The 21,230-nt window shown below is 32.0% G+C and overlaps 1 protein-coding gene across 2 annotated transcripts; it reads left to right on the top strand.

Annotated features, from left to right (window-relative positions):
- Positions 1-3,982: 3,982 nt before the first annotated feature.
- On the top strand, positions 3,983-21,020 carry LOC131643827 (NAC domain containing protein 50-like). 2 transcript variants are annotated; one of them, XM_058914160.1, is made up of 4 exons: positions 3,983-4,132; positions 15,983-16,272; positions 16,575-16,787; positions 20,157-21,020. In XM_058914160.1, the coding sequence occupies exons 1-4, from the start codon at positions 4,102-4,104 to the stop codon at positions 20,808-20,810; spliced, it is 1,188 nt and encodes a 395-aa protein (XP_058770143.1). In that variant the 5' UTR covers positions 3,983-4,101; the 3' UTR covers positions 20,811-21,020. The 2 variants fall into 2 exon arrangements, with proteins under 2 accessions (XP_058770143.1, XP_058770142.1); XM_058914159.1 differs by lacking the exon at positions 3,983-4,132 and adding an exon at positions 15,201-15,695.
- The last annotated feature ends 210 nt before the right edge of the window (positions 21,021-21,230 follow it).

The raw sequence follows: 21,230 nt of genomic DNA, 5'->3' as shown, positions 1-21,230 counted from the left end.
ATCACACATCCAAAATCTCAAAATTTGAAGTTTTCAAAGATATTTTGAGATTTTACACGTGACATGACTTGAAACAATCTTAATTATGGTTGTTGTGCCAAAAACCCGACTAATTGAATTAAAGCATAATGTTCATACTCAAATACGAACTGTTTAAATTATGCATGTTAAAATACAAATAAAAAAATTAACCCTTAAAGACGCGCAATTGAAGTGGAGACTCAAATATAAAACTACAATTAAAGTAACACTTAAGAGCAAGCAACAAAACCATATAGAGTTCTCCCCGTTAATGTATTAGAGACTTGCAACCTCGTGAAGTCTAACCCAATAGACTTAACTTAAAGTCTTATCTTAGGGCTTAATATAAGTCACGCCCGAGAGATCCAGTACCTCGCCTGAGGTGTAACACCCCGGACTTCTTTCGGGATGATCAACTGACCCCACAAACCAACACAGGCCTTTTCAGCATACTTTAACCTCACTCGCATGCTTTCCGAGAAACTTCCCAGAAGGTCACCCATCCCAGAATTGCTCCAAGTCAAGCATGCTTAACTGTGGAGTTCTTATAAAACAGGCTACCGAAAACAAGATGCATCTTCTTTTCGGTAGCCAGTTCCATAAGAACTCCATAGTTAAGTGTGCTTGACTTGGAGCATTTCTGGGATGGGTGACCTTCTGGGAAGTTTCTTGGAAAGCGTGCAAGTGAGGTCAAAGCATGCTGAAAAGACCCGTGTTGGTTTGTGGGGTCAGTCGATCATCCTGAAAGCAGTCTAGGGCGTTACAAATAGTATTAGAGCCAGGCTTCTCCCAGTATGATATGGTTCAAGTACGAACCATGCGAAAGCTGGTGGGCATGTAACACCCGAAGCTGAAGAAGGTGAAGGGTGGTTGCACCGCATGTAACACATGAGGTCGAAGATGGCAAGGGTGGTCGCCACATCGAAATGAGAGGAATCCTGAGGCCGTGCAGGTATGGAACTGCATGGTTGGAGGAAAGCTTATAAGGATTGATGGGTACTACCTATACCAACAAGATGCATCTTCTTTTCGGTAACCCGTTCCATAAGAACTCCATAGTTAAGCGTGCTTGACTTGGAGCAATTCTGGAAGGAGAGACCTTCAGGGAAGTTTCCCGGAAAGCGTGTGAGTGAGGTCAAAGCATGCTGAAAAGACCCGTGTTAGTTTGTGGGTTCAGTCGATCATCCCGAAAGCAGTCTGGGGCGTTACATGAGGGACTTGAAGTCTCATAAACCATACTCAATATAACCATGCCTAAGGGACTCGAAGTCTCGTAAACCAGGCTCAGTAAAACCTTGCCTGAGAGACTAAAAGTCCCGTAAAACAGGCTTATCTAAACTCCTCGCCTGAAGGAATTGGAGTTTCCTCGGGCGGGATCCAACATTAAGTCTCTCCCAAGGTACGACCAAAGTCTAACCCAATAGAATTAACTTAAAGTCCTGTCTGAGGGCTTAATAGAAGTATAAATATAACATTACTTAAGAGACTATGAGTCCTATCTAACAAGCTTATCTAAACTCCCAGTGTGAGGGAGTTAGAGTTTCCTCGGGCGAGATTCAAAAAAAAGACTTAACTCAAAGTTTTGTATTAGGGCTTGATAGAAGTCTTGCTCGAGAGGTCCAGCACCTTGCTTGAGGGACTTGAAATCTCATAAGCCAGACTCATTATAACCTAACAAAAGGGACTAAGAGTCCCATTGGACAAGCTTATTTAAACTCTCCTATTTAGGGACTTAGAGTTTCCTCGGGCAGAATCCCACATAAAGTCTCGCCCACGAGGCACGACCGAACTCTATCCCAAGAAACTTCACTTAAAGTTTTGTATAAGGGTTTGATAGAACTTATGCCCGAGCGGCCCAACGCATCGCGTAAGATACTTTAAGTCTCACCAATCAGGATCAACATATGATTTCACTCGGGAAACTTAGGGACTCGTAATGCCCCAAATCTATGTAATTAAAAGCACTTCATCCTTTGTAAATGACCTTGCGCTTGAGGGATTATGTAGTGATATATTTGTGAAAGGCTTGGTAGGGGCGGGAGGGTGGTAACCCTTAGGAGGGGCGAGACATATATGACTTCCACCATTAATAATTATCTCTCCCTAACTAACCCTTACTCTCCTAAACATGGGAAACATCGGAAGATACGTTCCTTAGTTTGATGGAGATCAGGGTAAACAGACTAATCCATGACTCCCTAGGAAATAGGGATTCAACAGTCCATCACTAACTGAATGGGCGGTTATCAGTCCCTAGAAAACCCTAGGACCAAGATCCTCTATAAATACCTTGTCCCCTGGGGGTAAAAGACAAATCATAACTTAACCCCTCATAACGCATAAACTCAAAGTATCTCACCTTACATGAGCTGACCTTCTCTTAGTGTTGTAAACATCACCAAATATGGTCTCTCACCACTGTGGGCAAGCCCTAACCATACTTACTTACAGAGGCCTCTGATTATCCCCTACCCGTATAGGGATATCACACACTCCTATACTTTTTGACAAGTACAATTCCCATTCATGATATATTAGGGAATGCCTCTCGGATCCGAGAGACCGAGTTTTATGCCTTTAGTGACCCCTCACCCTTCCTTGATGTCGAGGTGAGTCATCGCTATGCTTGGTGACCTTTTCATTTGGAGTCTCGTAGTTTGGAAAAGATGGTGATTTTGAACTTTGACCTCCCGAAGTTGTTTGTTTTGAAGTTCTAAAATTGAAGATCACTTGTTAACCGCTACCAATAGAGGGGGTGCGAGAACCTCGATTGTCGAAATTATTGGATCTAGCTTTTTGGGCTAGATGGAGAAGCAGTGATGTCCTTATCACTGTGTGGACTCCTTTTTATGATTGCGCTTGCCTCATATGATGGATGGTTGGGGTTGGGGATTTGTGTTCTTCATCGATTTTCCATTTCCCGAAGTTTGAGAAAGTGGTTTGAACACTATTTTTGTTTCCACATACGAGCTCAATGTTCCTTCCTGCCAAGAAGCTTTTTCTCGAAGATGATTAGATTATGGTCGTCACCAATCTGAAGATTTGTTCCTCCTGTCTACTCGGTTGATTTGTTGAGGTAGTACATTTACACACTTTGATGCCCAAGTCGGTGGTTATGAAATATGAGAGGTATAAAGTTGTAAGGAATTTTTGTGTATCTTGATTTGACGTATGTGGTCCTTTTTATAGAAATTTTATCAGGATTTTTGGAGGTCTTCGTCCCTTAAATTCAACCAAAACTATGCAAACGAACACGTGGCCCTACTTTGGCGTTCTTCTTGTATCAGGTGCTTTTTAGGGCAGACTTATACCTTTTCCACATGTCTTGGAACTTTTTGCTTAGTAACAAATATCGAAATAAATATTTTGCCTTATGGCAATATTCTTCACAAATATCTTTACCTAGACTTTGAGACTGTGTTGAACTCTTTCTCATTCAACCATTTTTTGGACTGGGACGAGATAAGAACAACAATAATTACTAATTTAAACTCTACATTCTCATATAAATTCCAGTTCTTCTTTGTTTATTTAAAAATATTAATTTAAAATGTATCTTATAATTTTTTATATAGCTTGCGGAATTTTTATATATTAAATTGTATTTATAAACTTGATCATCATTAAAATTTATTATGACTTTATTGTAATCGATTTTGATTATTTTCAATATTATTGTGCCTGAAAACCAATCTAATAAGAAAAACTAATCATATATATCTAGAAAAACAATATCCATACGAAAATCCAAAATTGCCCCTATTACCACAGTAAGACAGGTCAGTCATCTGTTATCTTCTTTCAACTGATCTGTAATCCAAAAATCCAAAATTGCCCCCTATTACCACAGTAAGACAGGTCTGTCATCTGTTATCTTCTTTCGACTGACATGTAATCCAAAAGGAATCAACAAACATAAAAACTACTTCTCAAAATCAATCTATACCACATCAACAGAGCAGAGAAAGAGTTTTCCTCTCTCTTCACTCAACTCTCTTTACAAACCAAATTATTTCTTCTTAGGCGCAATTCAAATCACGACAACAAAGATCTACACCACTTCATCCGTCATTGCTGAGGATGACGATTTTGAGATATGAACAATTTGCCAGTAAGTCTCTCTTTTGTTTTCATTTTTTTTGGTTGATTTTGTTGTGATTTTTTATTTGATTTTGTGATGGTCTCTGTTTTGCTTTTAACAAAAAAAACAAGAATAAATTAAGATATCATTCTTCTATCTCTCTATTTTCTTTATGATATTTGATTAGAGTTTTTCCTAATTTAAATTTTATGTCTTTAGGATTTTATGATAATTGATTAGAGATTTTCCAAATTTGACTTTCATGAATTTTTTATTATTGACTATTAAAATATTACATGTCTATATTGTGAAGGTCTACTTTATTCCAAAAATAATGTAGCATTTTTCTTTATTTTTCTTTTAAACAAAAAGAAAGAAAGAGAATTAAAGTCATTTTCACTTGCAAAATATTAGAAATGAGATAAGTCTTTTGATTTTTATTTTGAGTAGTTGCAAGAGTATAATAAGTTTTTTATTTTTTTAATGTTATTTGAATTCATTTCCTTGCATATTTGATTAGTCACATTGATTTAAATTTTTGCATTCATAAAAAAGATAACCCATTTAAAGTTTAAAATCTCTATATACGGTGAATGTTATAATTCTATTATATGATTCAATGATGTTTTTGGATTGTAAATTTTTTTCTGATTTTTTTAAAGGAATGTTAGGTAATATTTTATGAGATTTTTTTAAGTAATTCTGAATAATTTATAAATTTTTTAGGTTTAATATGAATAAAAATAATTTTGTAAAAAATACTGAATTTTTTTTTCTATTCTTCTGACTTATTCTCCTATTCCCTTCTACGTTTATCTGTTTTTTTTTGGTACAAAATATGCGTGAGTAAAAATAGAAGATGATCAATCTAGCAACTATTTGTTATGTTTAATTTTGTTTTCTTTTCAATTTTTTTTAGAAGTTATTTGTATAATCTTTTGAAATTTAATTAAGTTTCAAAAGAGTAAATAGTGATATAATGATTATAAATAGGTTATTTAAAATATTATAAATTAGCTAATTAATTGCATTAATATACCTAGTGAAAATAATTCAGAAAAAGAAAACTGAAAAGAGAAGAGAAAAAACTAAATATAAAAAATTATCACTTTGCAAATAAATTTTTTATCTTAAATTATCGTGCTCTTTATTATTTATTACTTCCTCTCCTTTTAATTTTATAATTTCTATTTTATAATTAATAAAGAAAAACATTATAAAATTATACATAATTTTTAATATTAAAATAATTATATTTTTAATTTGTATAAAATATTTTAAAATAACTTATAATTTAACACGAAAAATAATAATTTAATAATCATTAATATTTTACTAAATAAAATAAATAAATACAATAATATGACATTGTTTCTTATTTGTTTATATTTATAAAATTCTTGTAATTTACTGTAAACAACAATACTCACACTATAATATAAATATAAGTTATTACATAAACTATAAAAATAAAGAGGACACATTAATATATAAATTATAAGAAGAAAGAGTTCAAAATGATGGCTATGGAGTGATATATACACATATACATTTTTATTTTATTTTAAAATATAAAATGATGACAAAGTAATATGTTTTAAGCAGCCCTGTATCTTAATGTTTTTTTTTTTTTTCAATGTCATTATATTTAGTAATTTATAAAGATTTGTAACATCAAGAGTAATTAATTGCTCTCTAACATTTATATTTATATTTATATATATTTAATTTTTATATTACCCACATATTTATATATATTTAATCTTTAATTTAGTATAATATTGTGCTATAACTATTCGTGAAGTTCAGTCACTTAAGTATATTTTTTAAAAGTCAATTAAATATATTTTAAATTATGATTTTCTTTCATCTTTTGCATTGTACTATACAAAGTCACTAATTAAATGTTACTTTTCTTTGACCAAATTTATTAGCATTGAAGACTAATAAAAAACAACGATAACATATACAAAGATGACATTAACAATATAAAACATCACAAACATAAAAAATTAAGCAATTGAAACTAAAATATAACATAAAAATTAGATTCAAATCACACTAATGAAATTACGTTAATAAAAAAATAGAAAAAAAATTAGAATCAAATCACACTAATGAAATTACCTTAATGAAATCACACTAATTAAATATAGTACTTAAATTTGAAAGCTAATAGAACAATTTATAAAAAGTATAAAGAAACAAATTTCAAAATAAAATTTATTATATTTATAGTAGATAAAAAAAATTAAAAAAAATCTAAATACTAAACTTTTTATTTATGTATAAAATAAAAAGTTGTTTTTTATATATAAAAAATTATATCAAAGACTCAAAGTTTGAGTCTCAAACACATAATGAATAAAAATAGATGAAACAATCCTTTAAATATGTGGATCTCTAGTTATGTAACTGACATGTGTAGAGATTATTACATATTGAAACACGGAGTCATGAATAAAAAATGAAATGATGCATATCACTCATTCAAAATGAAAACTATAAAAAAATAAGAAAACTATAAAAAAAATAAGGGTCATGCTAACGAGTGTCCCAGGGATATTGATTAAGCATTTCTAATAAAGAAAATATGTATATTCAATACATTGAATATACACAATATTCTTAAAAAAAAGGTTAATTATCTATGTTTTCATGCATTGATTATATATATTTTTTAGATAAAAAATTTATCTTAATCAATGTTCAACTTACCTTTTTAATCTCTTAACCAGTGCCCATGGGGCACTCGTTAGCATTACCCAAGAAATAATAATAAATTATTATACTCGGTTATTATTATTATTATTATTATTATTATTATTATTATTATTTACAAATAAACAATTAATTTTTAAAATTATCAGTTTTTGTCAATTTATTTCCTAAATTACTAAATCAATTAAAATATTATAAACCATTCTCCTATTTATTTATAATACTCTATTTATTTTCTTCAGTTTAAATGATATTAATATTTTTGGTAAAATAATTAACTTATATCTTAGATGACATTTGTTTTAAGGGTTAAAAAAAATATTATTAATAATACATTATTTTTGAAAAGATTGAAATTTAAATTTTAGGCATATTTTTTTATATAAAGACAACATTGAAGAAAAGAGGAAATACATTAAAAAAAAAAAAAGAAAAAAAAAGGGAATTAGGCCAAGACCCTCTCAAAAGGATATGAATCTAAAAAAGACAAACATAACCTTTACAAAATCATTCTTAATCTTCAAAGAGTAGAATATAAAAAGGTTAGAGAGATAAATGTGCGTTCTACATTAGACAAAAAATTTGTACACGTATAAAAAAAAATAATTACTTATTACATTCTTCCAATGTTTCCAAAAGTTTATCAAGTGGCAAGGTGTCATATTATTCTTTGAAAATACTTTGAAACACTAAAGGCGAATTTGTCTCATTCCAAAGCTTTGATCATGTCTATCTCTAGCAATTTCGATGGCTCTGAGGACAACAGAAAATTCAACATGTAAGGATGTTTTTAATTGAAGTGGCTCTGCAAAGGCAAGCATGAAGTTATCATTATTGTTTTGAAATTTTCCACCACAACTAGTAGATAGGGGATCATGGATGAGTGCACCATCACGCTTGCATTTCATCCAGTCCAAAATATGAGGCTCCTAAAATAATTTATTTATAAAAGGAGCTCATGAAGGATGGATACTGACATTAAAAGCTTCGATGAGGTTGAAATCAGACATGGAAGAAGATGAAGTGAACAAAGAGTTGTTACTTGTCATAGTTATCTGAGCTATTATTTTGGAAATTATTCTTCGATAATGTGGAATCACATTGTGGTGTCTAGACATATTTCATTCCATATTGAGTTGATAGAATAAAACAAAGATGCCTTGATGACCAAGTCACCTTGAGGAGACCTTCCTTTTTTGCAGAGCAACTGCATATCATCAATACAATTGAGGAACAAAGAGGAGTTGGGAGTTTTAACGAGCCATTTCTAAATCTTGACTATACAAGGGCGCTGAAAGAAAATGTGTCTGGTGGTTTCAGAATGACATTTGCAAATACTACACATTGAGTCCATCTTATAACCTTTAACTTTGATTATGTCATCAATTGACATCTTATTAAACATTAGACACAAACCACAATGGATTTTGACGGGGATATGTCCATAATCCATATTGTTTTGCCTCAGTCAAGTTTGGTAGAAGAAGTATATGTAAGGATATAAGCTTCGTTGAGGAATAAGTCACCAAATGACAAGTTTATCCACAATATCATATCCAAATCACGACATGAAAGAAGATGAGACAACATTTTATGATCAAGGAAAAGAAAAATATTGTGCCAGTTAACAGAAAAAAACCAATTACCGTAAATAATAAAGTTTGACACATTATCATTGGCATCAATATAGTGTGTTTCTAGGAATGATATGTTGGTAACATACAAGAATGGATAAGCACACCAAGCATCCTTCCAGAACTTTATAGAAGTTCCATTGTCTAGCAACCAATAGGAGTTTGACCTAAGCATACAAAATTATGGTTTTATGCTTTTACCAAAAGTAGAGAAAATGTGATGGTTGATGATTCCATGATTCCCTAAAATTCTGGCTTTCTACATATTTGCCCAAAGTTAATCACTTCTCAATATTTATCAACCAGGATTTAAGTTAGATGCATCATTCATGCATAACAAAGAACTTAAACCTAAACCACCATGAGACTTAGGTAGACAAAAAAAATTCCAATCCACGGTTACATGTTTCCCAGAGATAGCATCTTCGTTCCAAAAAATAATCCTATAAGCTTTGTCGATAAATATAAGTAGAGTAACAGACTAAGAGTAAACTGAGATATAGTGAATGATCATGCTTTGGATAACTATTTAAATTAATAGAGCTCTGCCCGCAAAGCATATAAGTGATCTTTTCCAAGAAGACGTCTTGACAATGAAAAAAAGTATATTTGGTTTGTGCTAAAAACCAGGATAGAAGCTTGAGAATACTTAATGAATATCTACGTTAGAGAAATGATATTTAGGAGTACCTCTCTTGCAAAAGATGTGGATATTATTATTATAAAGAATGTGGGAGTGGATCATTACTTGTCTAATGGCTTTCATGGGACTCAAGGCTCCATCAAGGACTAGCTTATAGATGTTTATGTATATAACCTCCTCAGTAATACAAAAAAAAAGGAGACAAGGGATCACCTTGTCTGAACCCTATACTACAAGAGAAGAAACCATGACATGATCCTTTAATGGCAATAAAAATATTGGCAGAAGACCAATATTAAGGTGATTCAATGATAAGATCTTTGGTCGGAGCCATATTTCCTTAACCAGAAGTCCAGAATCTCCTTAGCAATATCATCCTTGTTACTAACACCTCCCCTTTGAGAGATGTGAGGGTAGCCATACTCTTCTGTTTATTCTTCTCTTTCACAATTGTATGGAAGAAAGAGTTATTCCCATCTCCAAGATGCAGCCAGTCCACCTTAGCTTTCTGATTCAAAATGTTTTTTTCCATTTGGTTTAGCTCCATGACTTTATCAGTTTTCCTCTTGACCTGATCAATAGTTATACAATCAAACATATTAGTCAACAGATTTTGGTGAGCCTCAGTCATCTCTTGTCTAGCCTGCTGAATCTGTGATTGTATATCAGTGAAACTTTTTTGGAGTTGCTTTATAGGCTCTTGCAATCTTTTCATCTTACACCATAATCTCTGCATAGCATTTCCCTGAACCCTTTGCTCCCAGCTATCTCTAACAATGTCCTGATAGCCCTCTTTCTTAGTGACAGTGATCAGAGACATTATGGGGTAACACCTCCACAATAGCATCCTGAAAAGTCTGAAACCATTGAACATTTCCTATGAGTCTGTCAATTCTCGAGTAAATAGTTCCAGTAGTGTGCTTATTTGACCAGGTATAATGGCTTCCTCTAGTTGGAGCTTCAAACAAGCCCTATCTCTGGATCATATCATCCATGTCTCTATACTCAGTAATATTTACATGGTTCCCTCAAATTCTGTCCTGACTGGTAAGGACATTATTATAGTCCCCCATCACAATCCAAGGAAGGTTAATATTATTTCCCAGAGTATCTATTTGCTCCCATAAAATTCTTCTCCTATCACTTTGATTCATAACATACACTATGGTAGCATAGTAGTGAATCTTATTATCCAAACTCATAACATCCACATGAATGAATTGCTTATATTCCCTTCATTTTGATTCACATGTGTCATGTTGTTAGTCTGACGAGTTTCAGTATAGGGTGCTTTACCACCCCACTAGTTTCCGCATCATATTTTTATTGTGTTTCTTATTAGTTAAGTCAACAACCTCTATGGCTAGATCTTTGTTTTTCTCCCCAACATGCATAAATACCTTATACTTATCACATTTAGTTTTACTCGAAGGTTTGTCCTGTTTGTCCAAATCAGGTCCACCTTTCTTCTTATAGTTAGCAAGATAGTGTCTAAAGCAATTACAATAGTTGCAGAAATCTAGGAGTTTTTCATGTTCAATTTCCACAAAGAAGAAAAACTCAACCCTTTCCACCCAGACTTTATAACTTAGCCCATTGACTAGATCAATGTCAACTAACACTCTAACAAAGTGGTCAAAAGCCCTATCAAAACAAGGTTTATTAGAGGTGGAATTTATAAAATTAGGAGTGTCTAAACTATTTGCAATAGCAAAAATTATTTTAGGTCTCCTATATTCTTGGAAGAGACCGTGAATTCAAACCCAAAACTAGGTAGTAGTTTGGTTGACAGAGGATGGATCATAAGTATGCTAAAAGGGAAGTTACATACATTAGTGACCGTTTCAGCGAATAATTTTGATGATTTATGAGTGTTTAGTATGGCTTTTGAAGTGAATGGTAGTTTGGGCGTAACCAACATTTCAGATAAAAGAAAGTTTGTTTGAGATTCAACCATCATTGCAAACATAAGAAAGAAGAAGATAAATACTTTGATGTTAGGTCAACAATAACACGAAAATCGCCATTTTCCCATGTTGATTAAAATATGTGAAGTTTTTAAATATATTATTTTTCGGTATAATGAGATTCAAATTCATATTCATAGGCATTTTTTATATTAAAAAGTATATAGTATATAATTTGATATTCTTGTGAAAATTAATGAAAATTAGAGAACTAATTTATAATTTTAGAACTTAAACAAAACTAATATAAATATTATTTTTTTTGGAAATAAACTATTATATTATAACAAAAAACAGTTAAAAAAAGTAATATAAATATCAAAATAATAGCAAGTTAATGCAAAAAAAAAAAAAAAATTTATTAACATCTATACTAAAGATTCAAACATAAAACAAACTAATATTTTTATTAAATATTATTTTTTATATAAGTATCTTGAATACTTATGTTTTATGATATATTTTATCATTTCTTTGACAAATCAAAAGGAACAAATATTTTTATCAATGAATTTAAAAACAAGATGATTTTCACATGTTAATCCGTCAAACAAAATTATGTATCTTTAATCTAAACGGGAAATAAAATATTTGTCATTTATGTTTAAAATTATGATTTCAATAGTTTAACTTAAATTGACGAAAAATATAATTTAATTTACATTTTAATAATGATAAATTCTTTGGTATTCATGAATTTAAGTTACCGTTATTTTTAAGGATACTCGTATCCAACTAAATTCAAGAATACCGAATTGTTCACTTTTAATAATATCTTATAATTAAAATTAAAATATTTTAATTAATAATTAAATTGATTTAAATAAAAATATATCATCAGTCTAAATAAGAAATCAATATTTATCGTTGATGCATAATATATTTAAAAAAAAAATTAAAAGAGATTAATATAATCATTGATCTAGGTCTAACTATAGATATCGACAAACACATGACAACTACAATAACTAATACATACTGTATAGCACTATCATTTAAATCATTTACATGCATATAAGTAAATTAATTTATTTACCATTGTCTCATAAAGATGAAAATAAATATCATACCTGCCCAAAAATCTGACTCGAAAGAATTTATTTTCGATGCATATTAAGAAGAGTTAAAGATAGAGTGACTAGTGAGGGGCGCACTATAAATTGAGTGCTGAGTGATCATGGTGAACGAAAACACGTGTAAGGTTGGATAATAATAATGCTAATAATAACGTGAATAGATTAGACATAGATCCTCGAAAAACCCAACACAATTAACTCGACCGTAAATTGGAACTGCAAAACAAGAAAGTTGCAAAACCATTGTGCATGTAGTACGAGTGTAAGCTCAAGTCTGAACTATGACACTGCACACTCGTTTTCCCGATTGGTTACTGTTTTTTCTAGTTACTTGTTTTTTCATAGCACGAGATTCTCTATAGCGTTCCTCATAGGTTAGCTTTTATTCTTATCCTGAATATAATCTCTTTTTTTTTACTATCTGTAACCCAGTGAAGCAGAGTTTTAAAAAGTACTGTACAAAAGGGTTGAAACAGTTGGGTTGTTGGATTACAGATATAAAAGTGAAAATTGTTTTTATTTTTCTAAAATTTTGAGAGATTGTGATAAAAATCAATGAATATGATAATAGAGATAAAAAAGAATGGGAGAAAAAAAAAATGAAGATATGTTCATGGTGTATGGTTAAAATTAATAGATTATCAAAATTCGAAAATATGATATTTACTAAAAAATAATTAATATTAAAAAAGTTAATAGAATTTATTGTGAATATTGAGTTATATTGTCTCGTCTAATATATTTAAAGTTAAAAATTAATCGAGTGTGTCCGTCCAATTTAAAAAAATTTTATTAAAAAAAAATCAAAAATATATTTTCTTAAAATAAAAATGGAAAAATCAATCCGAGTTTGTTAAAATTTTCAACAATTTTTCAACATTATATATCAAATGGATATTCAATTAGCAAAATAAAATGATTGGCATGATTAGGAAACATTTAATTTGGTCCATGAAGAAAAGGATAACAACAACGGGCCATGGAAGGAGTGTGCCCAAAATGGTCCCAAATTACCATTAAAAAAATATTAAAGCAATCATATGATTTTATTTAATTTCATTTTAAAAACAAATATTGTACTAAAAAAAGGTAAAACAAAAGAAAAGAAAACCATATCACATATCACTTCCATAGTGATTCATTTACCAAATTATTATTATTATTATTATTATTATTATTATTATTATTATTATTATTATTATTATTATTATTATTATTATTATTATTATTATTATTATTATTATTATTATTATTATTATTATTATTATTATCATTATTATATTCATTTATAAAATAATTATTAGTAAGCAATTATGTTGATATTTTTTATATAAAAATATTTTAGTCATTGTTTTTCTTATATAAAATCATTTTAATTATTGAATATATGAGATACTCTTATTGTAACCTTTGAATATAAAGTAAGTACAAATATTTTATCTAATGTACTTTTCGTTAGTCAACTTTGTACTATTTAAATATATATTTTATTAATCACTTTAATTTTTTAATGTGTTTTTTTAAAATTAATTTAATATTTAAAATTAAAAAAATTATAATTTATGATTGTATAACACTTTCTTGAATTTTTTCATTGTCTCTTTTTAGAAAATTCTTTTCAGTTTCAAACTTTATCAGTTATTTCTTTACTCATCATTTTTTACGATATATATACTAAATTAATTTATATAAAATATTAAATAATTTTTTTATCTCAAATACAAATTTATAAAATTATATAAATAATCAACAAATTTAATATTCTAACAATTTTTTTAATTCTCGTGATAATGCTTGAGAATTCTTATAATTAAAAATGAATGTAGTATTTAAAATTTTAATACATTCACATTTACACATTATAATTAATATTTTAAAAATCCGTTCAATCATGAATCCGACAAAATTACGGAGTAACTTAATTGTTAGTCAAACGAGAAAATCACTAGTTCAACGATATAATTGACTTAAATAAATTCAGTTGACATCATATAACTTAGTTTAAATATATAGTGAAGTTGTATAAGTATTAAATCGAGTTGAGCTTTCTTTCGTGTCTTAAGCTTTTTGTCTCATTTTTTCATAAACATATATAAATATTTAATTGATGAAATTTCTATTTTTTAGTTTAATTTTTTTAATTAATTTTATCAAATAAAAAATTATTATTATGAAACACGTGGATTTAACTCTAAAGAAAGAAAAAATTAGTTCATAAAAACTTTCAATTAGAGATGAGAATATTGTCGATCGACTTATGGGAATTTATGACCTGACTTGTTTAAGATGTAACTTGACTTGACTTATTTAATAAAAATGTTAGAATTAATTTAAAAAAAATCTATTTAATTAAAAAGTTAGACTTAAATTATTAAAAAAAAAAGAAGTAAAATAGTTTTACACTGTCAACCAATGACGATCATGTGTTTTATCAAGTCATACTGAAAATTTTAAATAACTTATATCACATGGCAGAATGATATTCCCTCTGAGCATTATTATAAGCAAATATTCTCTTTTTTAAGTTTATTGAATAATGAATGTATCTGGTCTTTTATATATACCAGATATATTCATTACTCAATGAACCTAAAAAGATAACATTTTGCTTATAATTCAGGTCGGAGGGAGTATATTATTATTGAATGGCGGTGTACAAATATTTTACATTGTTGATACATATCCATTAAACTCTTAAAAAAAGATATAGTCGATAGCAAACATTCATTTAAATAGTTTTTAGGCTAGATCAGACCCGATAAATCCTTATAATAGATCATAGGACAAACTCATCCTTAAAAATTTATCATAAGACATACTCAAACTTTCTAAGACATGATCTATTTTTACCTTACTTCAAATACATTGATTTTTTAGCCGATTCACATCGATTCTCATCAATTCAATTAAATGACCGATCAAATAACCTATTTAGACCAATTACCAATGCGGTTTCCGGTTCGACCAATTCGATCGGTCCGAACCGGAAACCAGGAAACCTAGTACTATATAAGTACCAATTCTTCACACATAGGTTTACCCAAAAACAATAATGCAATCTAAGTTCCAACTAAAAGAATATTTTCCAATATAAAAATGATTTTCGGAAAATAAAAACGAGAATCCCCCAAAAGACACCAAGCGTTAAGAATTTCTTGTCATTGAAGGTACCCTCTTTTGTTGCTTGACCCTCAATCAAAACCCATCTTTTTCCGTTTTACTTCGGCTGCGGAGCCCTAATCCACCATACCCACCACCACCATCATCACTACCCTTTTTCCTCCACACCCCAACACAACATGGGTCACGAAACTCTCTTGCTCACTGCCCCTCCTACTACCACACTAGTGAGCCACCCACTCTCAGTCTCTGTACCATCTTCTTCTGCAACTGCTGCACCACCTACCTCCCTTGCTCCTGGATTTAGGTTTCACCCAACTGATGAGGAACTTGTTATTTATTACCTCAAGCGCAAGTTTGCTGGAAAACCCTTCCGATTTGATGCTATAGCAGAAGTTGATATCTACAAGAGTGAGCCCTGGGACCTCTCAGGTTGCTCACTTTCCCTTAAATTTACAATCTTTTTCAACTTTGCAATGATAAAGATTGGATTTTTACTGCTTTTTGTTTGTGGGGTGGTCTTGTTTAGGTTTGCCTCAATGGGGGTAGGGTAGGGTTTTTAATTTTTAAATTTTTTTGTAGAAATGGGTTTTCTTTGTCTTGGTTAAATTTTTAATGGGTTTTAAAATTTTAGGTTTTTTGTTTTTTGTTTTTTTATGATTTTGTTTTTTTGTTTTAAATTATAAACTCAATCTTTAATGGTTTGAATGTTTGTTTAGATAAATCAAGGTTGAAGACCAGGGACCAGGAATGGTATTTCTTTAGTGCATTGGACAAGAAGTATGGAAATGGTGGCAGAATGAACAGGGCTACCAATAGAGGTTACTGGAAAGCTACCGGAAATGATCGTCCGGTTAAGCATGATCTAAGGACTGTAGGGTTGAAGAAAACTCTGGTGTTTCACAGTGGCCGTGCTCCTGATGGGAAGAGGACTAATTGGGTTATGCATGAGTACAGACTTGTTGAAGAAGAGATGGAGAGGGATGGGTCTGGACCCTCTCAGCAACAGGTGAGATTTTACAAATTTACAAAGTGAAGTGTGAGATGATCCTAAACTGTATGATTTTGTGTTGTTTCGTTGTTGCAGCTACTATGGGCTTTCTTCATTTTGATGTTGATAAAATGAGGAGCTTTGTTGTTTTTATGTGATTCCCAAACCCGAATTGTATATGACTCTTGGATGCAGGAGTTTAAACTTTGTTATTTACTAAACGTTGAACCGTAGTTTGATATGTACTGCAGTATGTGGTCCTTGTTATTTTATTGCATTTGGTTAATATTTTTTGTGCATTTCTCTGTTGGGTGGAGAAGGATGCGTATGTCTTGTGTAGAGTGTTTCACAAAAATAACATAGGACCTCCTAATGGACAACGATATGCACCTTTTGTTGAAGAGGAGTGGGAAGAAGGATTGGGAATGGTTCCTGGAGCCGAGCCTGTGAGTGATGGTCCTGTTTATCTCCCTCTGCGTATTGAAGGAAACAACGGCGTTTCATGCAGCGAAGAGAGAAGCATTGTTGTGAAGGTCTGTTCTCTCTCAGCTTTTTAGGTGTATATTTAATCTCTGTCGTCTGTCCTTACTTTTGTTGATTTGCAATGGAACACATTTATTGCTGCTTTTCTTTTTAATTTATGCATGTCTATTACATGTTTGTGAAAAAGTAATTGGAATATGGAAAGCAGGTGTTGGTATTCATCAATCATTAGTAAACTGATAAGTTTGCTGAGGGATTGAGAAGCTTTGTTGCATTATTTGTTTTAATTTTTTTTATTGTGTTTTCCTTGACAAGGAGGATTCTTGATCCCCCAAACTCATTGTATTTTCTTCTCTCTTTATGACTTTTTCCCTATGAAACATTGACTAGATACAGACACGGCACAGATACTGACACATCGTCACCAATATTGACTAGATACAGACACGACACAGATACTGACACATCGTCACCAATAATTATTTTTAAAATTAATGCATTAAACGTAAACTCACGAATCAGTGTCGGAGACACATGTCGCACACCAGACACCCGTCATGTGTTAGTTATTGATTTACAATAATCATGTTTTGCATGCAACTTTAGTAGTGTGTCCCTTTCTCCTTTCCCTTTATGCTTGAATACTGGAACCCTTGTCCTTCATGTTCTTCTACTTTTCATATCCTCTGCTTAATAGAGCTTATAAATTGCTGCCCAAGTTATAAGGCTTTTTTGGGTTAAATAACAATTGATGCAATGGACCTTCTTATTTCCGTTCTGCACAATCAAAATTTTGATACTTGGGGAGTCAGTGCATACCCTAACTAATTAATTTTGACACGCTTTTTGTTTGTCTTGGCAGAATCCCTTTGAAGGGACACAACATTGTATCTTTGCTGATCCTTTAGCTTTCTTAAATGAGTGATTGTTTTTCGTGCCTTGTGTACGTTTCATTTTAACATGGTTTTTGCGACATGAATGATTTCCTTTATGAGGATAAGCAACCTAGAATCACTGACGCCATTTAGCTCAGTTAGCAAACCAAGCTGCATGTAGGTTGAAGCTCCGTGGTCTTGTAGTGTGAAGGATTTAAACTGACACGAAGCACTCTGTAGTCAGCACCAACAGTTTCCCAGGTTAATAAAGTATTTATGTTGGTTTCAAAATGAATAGTTTGAAGTCAATGTAATTTGACTTGCGGTCAATTAGTTGACTTGCCGTGGATATTGATACCTTGGAAAAATTATAAATACTAGAGTAATCCTTTTATGTTGGTGATATTCACTAATTCTTGTTCAGAATAGTTTGGACCTCATAATCGGTAGGATTGATTTCTTTCTCCTTTGAGAGAAGTTATTCATGTGTCATGGAATTGGTAAGCTGATACTTGGTTGGGTCATTACCACTTCTTCGACATGTTGAGGCTTTAGAAGTTGTTTGAAGATATTTGAAAATTATTGATGGTCATTGGATCTTGCCATGTCTGAAGAGAAAAAATAGCTACCTTCTTGTGGTATGGTTCGATCATCCTGAATCCAGCAGGATCTTAAATTGAAAGGTACAAATCAAGGAAAAGTTGCCACCCTTCCAATTGATTGATATTACTTGGATGATGAAAACAAGGTTGAATTATTGACAAAACGAAAGTGAGGGATGCCATTTGAGTGGAAATCTGACTCGATAGATAAGGAAGAATGATGTAGTCAGAGTAGTCAGTCCGGGATAGCGGTGCAGAGCGGCTAACTCCAAAAATGGGATAACGAGATAGCGCATAGCATCATCCACTTACTCTTAGGCTTACAAACTTAATCCAGAATATCTTTGAAGCTCCTTTCACCTCTTCCTAAATCCAGAATATCTTTGAAGCTCCTTTCACCTCTCCCAAAAGAAACCTTCTTTGTAACCCAACAAACTTCTTCTAAATCTTCAAAAGTGAACCGCTCTGCCTCTCAAACTAACATATCTATGCTTTCAGAAGATTGACTAAAGGGTCCCAAATAGATTCAAGCTGAGAGTTAACCCCCACTGGAATACCAAAGTACTTAAAAGGGAGTGTTTCAATCTCACAGTGAAGTAATTCTCCCGTAGAGGATAGAAAAATTTGATCCACATTAACCCGTATAAGACTACTCCCGAAGAAATTCACTCGGACACCGAAGCCAGCTCAAACTCTCTAAGGATCGCCGTAATACTCCATAGATTCTCCAGAGTCGGGACGACCTCTAGGAGAGTATCATGAACATACTGAAGATGAGACATCACCAACCCAGATGCGCCCACCGCTTAACCCAAAGTAGGAAGTTATCAAGTTGTAGTGAAAAGTGAACTAAAAAGTTTCAACAGGATTTTAAGACACTAGACATGTTGCTAAGAAGGTATTAGTGGTGCATTCATCTGAATTAGATTTACTACTTACTAGTATTAATTAAATAGCTCGGGCGAACAAAGTTCTTTAGATGATTTGTTCAGTAGAGTCTTAGAGATCACTTGCATAGATAATTAGATATAGGAGTTAGAGATTCTAGTGGTCTGTTGAATTATTTATATGAAATTGATCATCAAGTGATTCTTGTGTTGTATCAATAGAATTTGTATTGTTGATGCTTCTATTGATCCCTCTACAAAGGCAGTAGCAATTTAAGCCCTTGGATTAGCCATGTGTTGAAGGAAGTCAGGGGTGAGTTATTTCGCCACTTTGCATGGTTCATTCCTCTTCTCCTTCTACCATGTTTCTAGCCAATTTTTGGGTTCTATTTTTCCCTCCTCTTCCTTTTGTATTTTAGGTTTCCGTGGGTATGGGATGAAGGTTTCATTTTGTGGTCGTGTTTTTTTGGTAATGCTACGACTCTTAAAGGCTAGTGCAACAATCGACCTAAGGAAGGAAACAACTTGATGGAGGCAAGGACATCGAGTTTGAATTTAAACATAGGTGGATAGGAAGATACTTCATCAATACTAAACGAGTTGTTGGTAACTAGGTATTTAGTATGAATTTGATGAAGACTGGCGTGTTTCTATGGAGATTCGAAGGGAGTTATAAGTTGAGTGTTTATTAGAGTTTCTAGCACTCCTATCTTATCACATGCTGCAGAAGAAGCTGCAACATCAAACAATACAAGTACTCTATTGAGGGTAAATTAGGAGTTCAATTTGGCTCATTTTAAGCAACATTCAGATTTATTTTTCGATAACGATAGAAATATTTAGAACAGTCTATCTAGCTCTCAAATTGAACTCCACACGAGTCCATCCTTTAAGATTGTGTCCAAGAGTACCTTAACTTTGTTATGCATTGGTATATGAAAATCATTTTTTAGTAGAAGAATTAGCTTCTACATTATTGTTTATCTATCTGCCAACTTCTCTTATTTTATGCATCATTTTCCTGCTTAACATTTCATCGTGTTTTACACTTTCAGGACACTCATTCCAACAATAAAACTCCACTTGACGTGAACAAGCTACCAATTGAAACTCGAAATCTTCTTGCTGTATGCAAGAGGGAAAGCATGACTGAGTACCCATCCCCAGAAAAGACTGATTCTAAGCGTATACATGCAGATGACGAGTACCCACTCCAAATCGAAAACCCAAAGCCCTTACCTCAAATATACAAAAGGCGGCGTCATAACTTGAACTCCAACCATTCCAATGTTTCTGGAGAGTCATTCCCTATCAGTCAGGATCCATGCTCATCCACAATCACCACGGCCGCGACAACACTCCAGACAACCATGGCCCCCGCCGCAACCACCAACCCAGCACCGAAAAAACATTTTCTGTCCGCACTGGTGGAGTTTTCTCTCTTGGAATCACTCGAATCAAAGGAAAACCACACCTTGGTTCAGCCAGAGGATTTCGACTTGACAAACCTTGAATCGTCCGTGCCTCCCAGTGTTGCAAAGTACATCAAACACCTGCAAAGTGAGACACAGAAGCTTGGCGTTGAGAAGGAGACAATGCGGTTCGAGTTGACAAGTGCTCAAGCCATGATTAATATTCTTCAGTCCCGCGTCGAAACTCTGAGTAAAGAGAACAGCGAAATGAAGAAGATGATGATGAGAAATCCATAGGAATTGAGAGTGATCTCATTCCGTGTAAGATCATGTATGAGTTAAGTTCTAAGTTAATTTTGGATATTTAGCTATTTCTTGTTTTTCTTTGTTAAGAACTAGTTCGTTTCTTTGCCTAAGCATATGTTAGTGACATGCATCGTTTTAAAAACTCATCATCATCATCACCATCATGTATGTTGTTATTGTGACTTTCAGTTTCCCTTTCAATCTGTTGTTAAACATGTTCATCTTAGTTCTTACCCTTTCTATGAATGAATAGCTTAATAATCAAGGGATTGTGTTTTAAATCAAATTTAGCATATGTTTAATCACATTTTTCATCATCTAATCACATCCTAATATGATTTAAAAAAGTATAATGGTTGAGTTTTAAATATATATTAAAAAACTTATATGATCATTTCACTTTATTTATGA

The sequence above is a fragment of the Vicia villosa genome, linkage group LG1 (assembly GCF_029867415.1).
Source record: "Vicia villosa cultivar HV-30 ecotype Madison, WI linkage group LG1, Vvil1.0, whole genome shotgun sequence".
NCBI classification, from domain to species: Eukaryota; Viridiplantae; Streptophyta; class Magnoliopsida; order Fabales; family Fabaceae; genus Vicia; species Vicia villosa.
This window is presented reverse-complemented; position numbering and strand designations above follow the sequence as displayed.